Consider the following 9,969-nt stretch of genomic DNA (forward strand, 5'->3'; position numbering starts at 1 on the left):
CTGGTACGTGGCCACCGGAGGGAGGGACTTGTCCCAGGCCACACAGCCTCCACCCCCTCCACACACAATCCAGCTCCTGTACCACCCCACCACCACCCCCGTCCCCTGCTACCTGCTGAGCGGGCCAGAGGTCAAGAGCCGGTGAAAAGCGTTGCCAGTTCTTTATAAAAGTTAAAGGCTTTAATTCACTCAGCTACTCTGGCCCCAGGGAGGACCAGACAGGGCCCTGCCTTTCCCAGAAGGCACTGGGCGGAGGAAGTCTACCGCCTGGCAGCCAGCAGGACCTGGGCCTGGCCAGGCAGCTCCTAAGCTGCACCAAGCGGGGACAGAGGCCTGCCGCGTGGGCGCTTCCCGGCCGGGAAGGGGGGCCAGGGGGGCCTCCTTGCCCCCAGCCTCAGCAGCAGTCAAAGGCACCAGGTGTCTGAGTTCACGGGGAGAACGCAGGGCAGGCGTGGGGGTCCCCACCTCCGACCCTACGGCCGCGGCTACTGCGACAGGGAAGGGTCCAGCAGCTTCAGGACGCCACCCACCAGGTGCAAGCTGCCCGTGACCAGCACGTGGATGGCGGCGGCCTCGCGGAGCAGCCTGGTCTTGCTGCCCGCCACGGGGAAGGGGGGGCGGCCCCTCGGGGGGCTGGGGGGCTGGAAGACAGGGTCCCGGCCTTGGCTGATCCACTGCAAGGCGTGTGAGATGCAGCCGAAGACCAGGGAGGTGCTGCGGCCAGGGCGGGCCAGGGGCGGTGCCAGCAGCAGGGGCGCGGGCCCGTCGGGCTCGGGGCTGGGGGCGCTCCGGCCGCCGTCGTCCAGGCGGCTCCAGTGCTGCTGGTGTTGTAGGCAGCGGTGCAACACCTGGTCCAGCGTCACCATGAAGTTCTGCTGGTCTGCAAGGGGCAGAGACGGGCAGGTCAGCGCGGGGCAGGCCGGGAGGGGAGGCGGCAGGTGTGCCGAGAGCCCCCGACGTGCGGCAGGCCCCTGGCGTGTGTCACGGCCGGCGCTTGGGGGGGCCCCAGGCTCAGACAGGTCCCGAGGGCCGGAGCCGCGGAGCCCAGCTCCAGGACGTGGGCCCCACTAAGCGCCACTTCCTCCCCTGGGTCACTGTCTTCCTCTGTAAAAGGCACATTGGTCCCGCTGCAGTCCATCACCAAGGAGGCGTCAAGGATTTCTGAGGACGCTGGTAAAAGTGCAGATTCCAGAACTTTCCCCAGACAGTCCGACATGGGGCCGAAGCTCTGTATCTTTTTTTTTCTTTTCTTTTTTTTTTTTTGACAGGCAGAGTTAGACAGTGAGAGACAGAGAGAAAGGTCTTCCTTTTTCCATTGGTTCACTCCCCAAATGGCCGCTATGGCCAGCGCGCTGTGCAGATCCGAAGCCAGGAGCCAGGTGCTTCCTCCTGGTGCTCCACGTGGGTGCAGGGCCCAAGCACTTGGGCCATCCTCCACTGCACTCCCGGGCCACAGCAGAGAGCTGGACTGGAAGAGGAGCAACCAGGGACAGAATCCGGCACCCTAACCGGGACTAGAACCCCAGGTGCTGGTGCCACAGGCGATGGATTAGTCTAGTGAGCCGCAGCGCCGGCCAGCTCTGTATCTTTTTAAAAGCATCCTATTGGCTCACTACCCAAACACCAGCAACAGCTGGGTGTCCAGGGCCGGGAGCCAGGAACCCAACCCTGGGCTCCCACCGTGTGGGGCAGGAACCCAACTGAGCCATCGCCACTGCCTCCCAGGGTGTGCGTTGGGAAGCAGCAGAGCTGGGATGGAAGCCGGGCCCCCAGCGTGGGACGCAGGCGTCCTCACAGCCGGGCTCAATGGCTGCCCTGTTTTACTTTAACTGACACACAGTATCAAACACGAGTGTGCAATACACTGTGACACTTCAGTCCGGGAGCTGTCATTTTTACCAACACTATGTCAAACTTTTTTTTTTAAACATGAAAGAGTAAAAAAAAAATGCATTTTTTTGAACTCACATATAGAACGAGGATCCTGCAAAATGTTTGTGGAAAATGGAATTAAAAAAGCAGATGATTGTGGTGGAAAGAACCTGAGCTCTTCGCAGCTGATAACAAAGCGCATCTCCCACACACAACACCCTCCCGAATGCCGGGCTCGGACCCCTTCCCGGACAGCAGTGCTCTCTGCGCTGCCCGCTGGCCTCTTCTATCTGCTTCATTTAAAAGAAAAAAACCTGGTTGAGAACCAGGACTCGGCTCTACCAACCGTCCGCAGGCTGGAACTGCATGTTGAATATTCTTCCAGAGAATTCTGGACACGACACAAAACCCAAAACGTGCCGACGGATGTTGATGCGATGAACCCGCCTCGGGCCCCGAGCCCCGCCAGCCCCAGGGACCACACATGTCCCCTCTCACCTGCATCGCCGGTGAGCGACCCCTCGGTCAGGTTGGGGCAGAAGACGGCATAGTCAAACTGGCAGGGCTAAAGGCGAGGGGAGAGATGGGGCATCAGAGCCCGGCCCTGCCCTCCCCGCCCCCTGTTCCTGCTGCCTCACCCACCCACCCACCCCCGCCTCGCCTGTGGCCTGGGCAGCAAAGGCCCGGCCGTTAGCACCCTCCTGCACAGACCAGGGAGCAGAGGCTGGGGAGAGGGGACATCTGCTGGGGGCTAGCCAGCCAGCGAGTGGTCCCCCACGGCCAGGCGGGGCTTTGCCTGCACAGCCGGGCGAGGTTCCGGCCAGCAAGTCTCAGCCTCCCAGCCTGTGAAATGGGACGGGATCCCTAGGAGCCCCTTCCAGCCCAGGGCACCTCCATTTCCCCAAGAAGGACCTGCACCCGCTTTATAGCAGACACCCACGGGCATCCCATTTTATGGACAGGCAAGCTGAGGCCCAGAGAATACGCTGATGCTCAGACGGGCGTACACGTTGTCGAGAGCCTGCACTCCAACCACCACCACGTCGCCCTCCCTTTAAAATCCCTGGGCTCGGCTCTAAGCCAGCAGGGGCCCCAGGGTGCTGACTTAGGGCGATGCTTCCCCAAGCCCCCAGTGCTTCTCTAATCCTCACTATGATCAGGGCAGAGGGCATGGCCCCATTTTACAGCTGGGCAAAGCAAGGCAGCCGACAGGGGCGGCACAGCCGCGAGCAGGGCTGCCCGGGCCACCCCCAGGCCCCTCACCTGCAGCACCTTCAGCAGGGCCGCTGAGTCCCGGTCCCCCGGTGGAGTTGAAGAGCAGCACTCGCACTTCAGGGCCACTGAGTCAGGGGCCAGAGAGCAGTCACTCAGAGGCATCCCCCCTTCCCTTCACCCACACCCCTCCCCCTCAAGGTCTGGCCCCGCCCTGGCCCCGCCCCACCACACCCCGCAGCTGCCCGGAGCTCACTCACAGTGCTCTGCCTCTCCTGGTGCCGCAGCGCCGCCAGGAACCACCGCACGCAGGCCTGCACGCTGCTGGTGGTGTGCGCAACCGTCCAGGTACCAAGGTGAGGGGCCCCCGCCGCAACACCTGCGTGCGGCCCAGCCACTCCGTGTCCCGAAGCCCTGGTGTGGGGGGCAAGACGGTCCTCGGGCCGCAGCCGGAAGCCCTCCGGAACCTCCCCACCCAGTCCCTCAACTCTGAGCCGAGTCCAGAGAGCCCTCTCCAGGCAGCCACGGCCCCAGTGCTCCGGGGACAGGACCCACGAGCCTCTCACAGGCGCCAGCTGGGGGCTGGGCTCTCCCTTCCCCTCATCTGCGGAACCTCCTAGGCAACCTGGGCCTGGGCCGCCCTGGGCCCATCTGCTGGAGGGTCTCAGGACACCAGCACCTGCAAGTCTGGGGGAGGCAAGCAGCAGCCGGCGCAGCACCATCCCCAGGACCCCGGTGGGCGGCTCAGGGTGGTGACAGTGACGGCGGTGTCACCGGCTCTGGGCCAGTGCCTTGGGATGTCACCCGCACAACGCTCATGGCAGCCCTTGGTGCTGCCACCCCCGGGGCGGGTGGGGAAGCTGAGGCTCAGAGAGACGCGTGGACTCGGGGTCAGCAGGGTGACTGACCCTGAGTCTGCCCTGGGCACCACCTGGGACTGTCCCGCCTCCCACGCAGGAAAGCACAGGAACCCCCGTGGGCACACCTGGGCAGGGCAGCCCCCACTCACCATGGCGCATGCGGGCTGTGGGCTGGAACGCAGGCGCCAGGGGCAGCTGCCGCACGACGCCGGGCCTGGACGAAGCCATCAGCTCCCCGACGTCTGCGGGGCGAGCAAGAGCCAGGGTACTCAGCACCCCTCCAGGAAGGCCCCCTCCCCGGGCCCCCCATGGCCTGCCCACTCACCCCTGGTGGTCTTGCTGCTGGAGCCAGCAGTGGGCCAGCTGCAAGGCCAAGGCGGCATTGGACCGCTGGTGCTCCCCCTCCAGCCCCAGGCTCAGCGGCGGCCCGCCGTCCTCCAAGGCTTCCAGCGGCGGGCACAGGTAGAGAGGACACTGCGGGCAGCCGGGCGGCAGCTGGCAGACGGCCCCTCCCCCGTGCCCCCTAGCCCCCAGGAACCCACCTAGCCCTGCTCCCAGAGCCCAGGTGGCCCAGCTCCCTCACTCACCGAGGAGCTACCTAATCCGCCCGTGCACCCTCCGGCTGGCGCACACCCTCTCCCAGGCTGACTCACCGAGATCTGCTGGGCTCGATCCCGCAGCACCGCCAGGGGCCCGTCGGGCTGCAGCACGGTGAAGGCTGGGACACCACGCTGCGCAGAGCCAGCGGGGCCTGAGACGGGGCTGCCCGGGGCCCCCCCATCCGCCCCTCCGCAGACCCCTGCCGCCACGCCCACTCAGCCTCCTGCCCCTCCCTTTGCAGTGGGGACACAGAAGCTGGGAAGGGGCTCGAACTCATCGGTCCCCAGCAGGGGCGAGGCCAAGACCCCAGGGCGAGGTCCAGGCCCCCCCGTGCGCCTCCCCGCGCCCAGCCTGCCAGGTCACCTTGAAGATGCCCCCTTCTGCCAGGCAATCTTCTCCATTGTGTCCCCCAGGATGCTGGTGTGGTCCACGGCCAAGCGAGGAGACGCCGCACACCACCGGCTTCCTGGAGAAGACCACACGGCCGTGTTCCCCCTGCCCCGAGCCGGCAGGTGGCAGGAGAGGCCTGGGCTCCCGGCGGCCACCTCACCTGATGATGTTGGTGCAGTCGTAGGCCCCGCCGATGCCCACTTCCACCACGGCCAGGTCCACCTGCAGGAAACCAGGGGGCGTGGCAGGGGCGTGGCAGGGGCGTGGCAGAGACTGGGCCCACCCAGGAGCAGAGCGCCCACCTGTGCCTCGGACACAGGCCCGGGGAGCCGGCACGCACCTTCTCTTGGAGGAACACGTGGAAGGCCATGAGCGTGAGGAAGCGGAAGTAGGCAGGCATGGACACATAGCTGCCATCCTGCGGCACAGGACTCGTCAGGGGCCCGTGTCCCTGCAGCCCCCCTCCATGCGCCCAGCCAGCCCCCGCCCTCTGCTCGGGGCACCTTGGTCTCCTCCAGCCGCTGGTAGAGGCGCCAGAAGTGCTTGGTGAAGAGCTCGCGGCTGATGGGCTGCCCGTTGATGCGGATCCGCTCGCGCCCCTGCACCAGGTGAGGGGAGCTGCCGGGAGACCTGTGGTTGTCAGGACCCCGGCCAAGCCCAGCCTGCAGCCTGAGCCGTCCGACCACATCCCGCCCCTGATGAATGCCCTCCCGGGACCCCCGGTGCCCTCAGGCGAGTCCCTGCGGTTCCCCACAGGCCCCCAAGCCCCGGCCTCTACCTCACCGCTTCCTATGCCCAGCGGCTCTGGACTTGTCAGGGACCCTCCGCCTTCCGGCACCAGGCCTCTGCACCTGCCTCACCCCTCTGCTCTCTGGCTCACCTGACTCACTGCACAGGTCTCAACCGAGACAGCCCCTGCCCTCCAAAAGGCAGGAGCAAGGCCCCTCGCCGCGGGGCTGGTCTGGCTGGTCTCTGTGTCCCCAGGCTGCCCCATCACACGCCCATCAGCCACTCCACTAACGTCTGCCCCCAGCGTCTGTCCGTCTGTCAACCCTCAATGTCAAGGTCCTGTCCTCTTCCTGCAGACTGCAGCCACAGCCGCACAGGCCTAGCAGATGCTGGGGTCCTGATGCGGTCGTGTGTCCCCACAATGTGCCCATCAACGGCGGGCCGCCCACAGGACAGCGGTCCCGCAGGACTGCAAGCCCTGGGGACGTCACTGCCCTCTGTTTGTTCAGGGCACCCTGTGGTGGCCACGTGATGACGAAACCAGCTAATGACACGCCCCTCAGCATGCGGCCCCACTGTTGGGTGACTCCTGACCACTTCGGAATCCACAAAGTCCGACTCCTGCCCTCCCCCTCTTTATTCCGAAGATGTTGGCCTGCGGCCACCTTCGCCAGTTGGTCCAACGCACAGAGGTGGCCCTCAGGGGACTAGCAAATAGAGAGGCAAAATCGTAGTGGCCCAAGGCCAGCGAGCAAATCCTGAGAAGCAGCCATCGGGTTCGTTCCTTGGTTTAGGGGTGGCTGGGCTCCCCTCCGCCTGTGAGCCCTGGTGTCTGAGTGCCACCAACAGGGGGCACTGCCTCCAAGGCCAAACCTTGGCAGAGACCCAGCCTGGGCCATGGGGAGGCCTCAGCCCCCTCACCTTCCGCCTTTACCGGCCAGAGCTCTGCTCCCGCGTGCAGACATCCACGCTGATAAAGACCCCTATGTGACTTTCCAACTTGCACTTGGGATTGACCTGATCAAAGAGCCACGGACTACTCCAGTGTAGTCGGGCTGCCGCCTGCTGTGCTCTTCATTATGGAGACAAAACTGCCATCGACGGCCAACAAGGTGGTGCCCACTACGTGTGCCGCGTGAACGAACCATGCCCAGACGGACAGACAGACGCGCGTGCGTGCGGCTGACCCCGGGGTGACCCTGGCCCTGAGGGGCTGGCTGGTTCTCCCCTCCCAGTACCTAAAGAAGCCCGTCTTCAGCCCATAGTTTCGGAGGATGCGTTCAGTGAAGGCACAGGTAGAGCCCTAGGAAGAAAAGGCGCCGTGGGCACAGGCCCCGCCTCCTCGGCCCTCTCGGTGCCCCCCCCCCCCCCCGTGGGTCCTGGCCCTCACCTTCCCCTTGGTCCCGGTGACGTGGATGATGTTCAGGCGGTCGAGGTCCTCCACCTGGGACAGACAGGTAAGAACCCCCCTGTCACGGGACCTCAGGGCGGGGGTGGCCACAGCCCTCCCCAGCTTACCTGCAGGCCGCTCCGTGCCAGGTACAGCTCCATGGCTTCCAGCTGTGTCTGGGGGTCCCCCCGGTGGCGCTTCGCCTGCTCCAGGTAGCTGGCGTTGGTCTGCAGGGTGTTGAGCATCCGCACAGCATCCTGACAACCACAGCAAAGGTTAGGGCCCCCTGAGGGTCCGCAGGGACACGGGCGCCGGCACGGCACCGGCCACGCCAGGGCTGCTCGTGTGCCCAGCCTACGGGTTAGGCAGTGGCAGCAGGGACAGAAGTGGCACCCTGCCAGCTCTGGCAAAGACGGCAGCCTGCGGCCGTTTGCCCCACCCAGGGAGTGCCATGTGCAGAGAATACGGAGGGAGCCAGGGGGAGGGAGCCGGAGGGAGGGAGCCGAGCTTCCTGCTCCTTCCAGGGGGAACCCACAGGGGCGGGGCCAGGTGCACACCAGGCTGGGGGCTCAGGACTCTGGAACTCCTCACACTCTCACCCAAACTGCAAAGAGGGGGGGCTCAAAGGGAGGGTGTGCCTGGGCCACAGCCTCAGGAGGTCCCCACTGGCGCGGGGACACTGGGTCCACACCGGTGCAGGGATACTGGGTCCACCCTGGCACGGGGACACTGGCGTGGGGACACTGGGTCCACACTGGCACGGGCATACTGGTGCGGGGACACTGGGTCCGCACTGGCACGGGAACACTGGGTCCACACTGGCACGGGGACACTGGCGTGGGGACACTGGGTCCACACTGGCACGGGCATACTGGTGCGGGGACACTGGGTCCACACTGGCGCAGGGACACTGGCGTGGGAACACTGGGTCTGCACTGGCATGGGGACACTGGCGCGGGGACACTGGGTCTGCACTGGCGTGGGGACACTGGCGCGGGGACACTGGCGCGGGGACACTGGGTCCACACTGGCATGGGGACACTGGCGCGGGGACACTGGGTCCGCACTGGCATGGGGACACTGGCGTGGGGACACTGGGTCCGCACTGGCGCGGGGAGTGGCAGTGCCGCTGGCCTGCCTGGGTCAGGTTCTGGCAACTGGCATGGCACCCGTATTGATTTTCTGGTTTCCGGATTCGGGGGCCCTCCACTGCCCCCCTAATTCTGACACTTGATCATCAACCTTCTTTTTTAGAAACAGAACCTCCACGGCACCTGGTTTATTGGGGTTTTTTTTATTTGAAAAGGAGAGAGGGACAGAGACACAGACAAGGAGAGAGGGACAGAGACACAGGCCGCGTTCCACCCGCTAATTCACTCCCCAAACGCCTGCAACAACCCAGCCCGGCTCCCGGCTGGAGCCAGGAGCCCAGAACTCCACCCGAGCCTGCCACGTGGGTGGCAGGAACCCGAGGACTTGGGGCGTCTTCTGCTGCCTCCCGGGGTGAGCTCTGGGCAGGAAGCCGGCACTGCAGCGGGGGTCAGGACTCGAACCCAGGCACTCGGGATGCAGGCGTCCCAAGCAGCCTTGGCCCCCGCCCATCTTCTGAATCCGGGAAGCTACCCCAGGGCCACCCGCGTGGGTCGACCGAGCCCAGCTGCGGGATCCCTTCCGTCCCGCCTCCCCGGAGGGTCTCCGCGACCCCCGGAACTCCGCGCCCGCTGACCCCAGGCTCCCCAACCGCCAAGGGCCCCTTCCCACTGCAGCGCGGGACACCTCGCCTCAGGACCCCCAGCCCCGGCGGCCCGAGCTCCACTTCCGGGTCCCCGCCGTCCCCCCTCCCGCGACCCCCGCCCTCGACCCCTGCTCCTCCCACCCCGCGGCGGCAGGGCCCCGGATGAGCGCGGCTCAGGCCCGGCCCAGATGGCACGTCGCGACCTCCCGCCGGCCCCGCCGGGTACCTGATACTCCATGCCCGGCTCCTGGGGAGCCGGCCGCGCGCTCAACTCCCGCCGCGCTGCGACCTCTGTCGTTGCACCGCGAGCAGAAACCGCTGCGAGAGCCAGGGCGGCGCGCAGGTGTCTCCGCGCCCACGACATAGTCCCGGCGCAGGCCGCGGCACGCTGGGCCCACACGGGAGACGCCCCGCCCCGGCACGCCCCGGCACGCCCCCCTCGGGACGCGCCCCCGCCGCCCACCAATCAGCGCCGCGCCAGCCGCTCTCCCGCACCAATAAGACCCCTGCGCCTTGCGCTGGGGGCCATCTTGGTGAGGGCAGACCCCGCGCTGGCCGGCGACTTCGCCCATGTTGGTGAGGGCTGTGGTCCTAGCGGGCGGCCTCGCTCTCACAGGCGCACGCGCCTCTTTGGAAGACTGGGCCGCGCGTCCCAAAATACCCAGGCCCAGTCAGCAGCTGTCAACCCCTGCGCCAGGCTGGAACCAGCTCAGAGCTCCGGTAGAATGACAGGGCTTCGGATCCTGGCTCCGCAAAGTCCCAACTTCACGCGGAGACCTCTGCCCTCAGGGACCCAGTCCCTGCACTCGCAGGTCCCCTGACCGGCCCTGAGCAGCCTGGGACGGCTTCCTGGGGGAGGCGGCATCCGGGCCGAGTCCCGCAGGGTAGGGGAGGCCTGGCGGACAGAGGTGTGTGAGCAGCTGGAAACGCAGGCTCGCGGAGCAGCGGGTTGGCCCACGTTGGGGACCCCCCCTTCCACGCCCCGCACCCCACGTGGGACTGCGGGTTCAAGTCCAGCGCTTCTGACCCGGCTCCAGCCCCCTGGGAGGCAGCAGAGGACTGGGTCCCGCCACCCGTTGGGGAGGGACCCTGACGGAGTTCCTGGCTCCTGGCTGCAGCGTGGCTCAGCCCGGGGCTTTGCGGGCATTCAAGGCTGGAACAGTGGATGCGAGGTCCTGATT

At 66.5% G+C, this 9,969-nt stretch overlaps 1 protein-coding gene across 1 annotated transcript; it reads right to left on the reverse strand.

Annotated features, from left to right (window-relative positions):
- Nucleotides 1–158: 158 nt before the first annotated feature.
- Nucleotides 159–9,173, reverse strand: FPGS (folylpolyglutamate synthase). The gene is given in 20 exon segments (XM_062207496.1): nucleotides 159–880; nucleotides 2,371–2,437; nucleotides 3,136–3,174; nucleotides 3,176–3,212; nucleotides 3,319–3,422; nucleotides 3,424–3,438; nucleotides 3,440–3,498; nucleotides 4,094–4,186; nucleotides 4,271–4,418; nucleotides 4,598–4,675; nucleotides 4,908–4,924; nucleotides 4,927–4,975; nucleotides 4,977–5,010; nucleotides 5,095–5,156; nucleotides 5,275–5,352; nucleotides 5,438–5,552; nucleotides 6,902–6,966; nucleotides 7,054–7,107; nucleotides 7,182–7,310; nucleotides 9,015–9,173. Coding segments are annotated over 20 exon segments (1,776 nt in total). The 5' UTR covers nucleotides 9,153–9,173; the 3' UTR covers nucleotides 159–485.
- Nucleotides 9,174–9,969: the final 796 nt, after the last annotated feature.

This window comes from Lepus europaeus, chromosome 12 (genome assembly GCF_033115175.1).
Source record: "Lepus europaeus isolate LE1 chromosome 12, mLepTim1.pri, whole genome shotgun sequence".
In the NCBI taxonomy this organism is placed as follows: domain Eukaryota; kingdom Metazoa; phylum Chordata; class Mammalia; order Lagomorpha; family Leporidae; genus Lepus; species Lepus europaeus.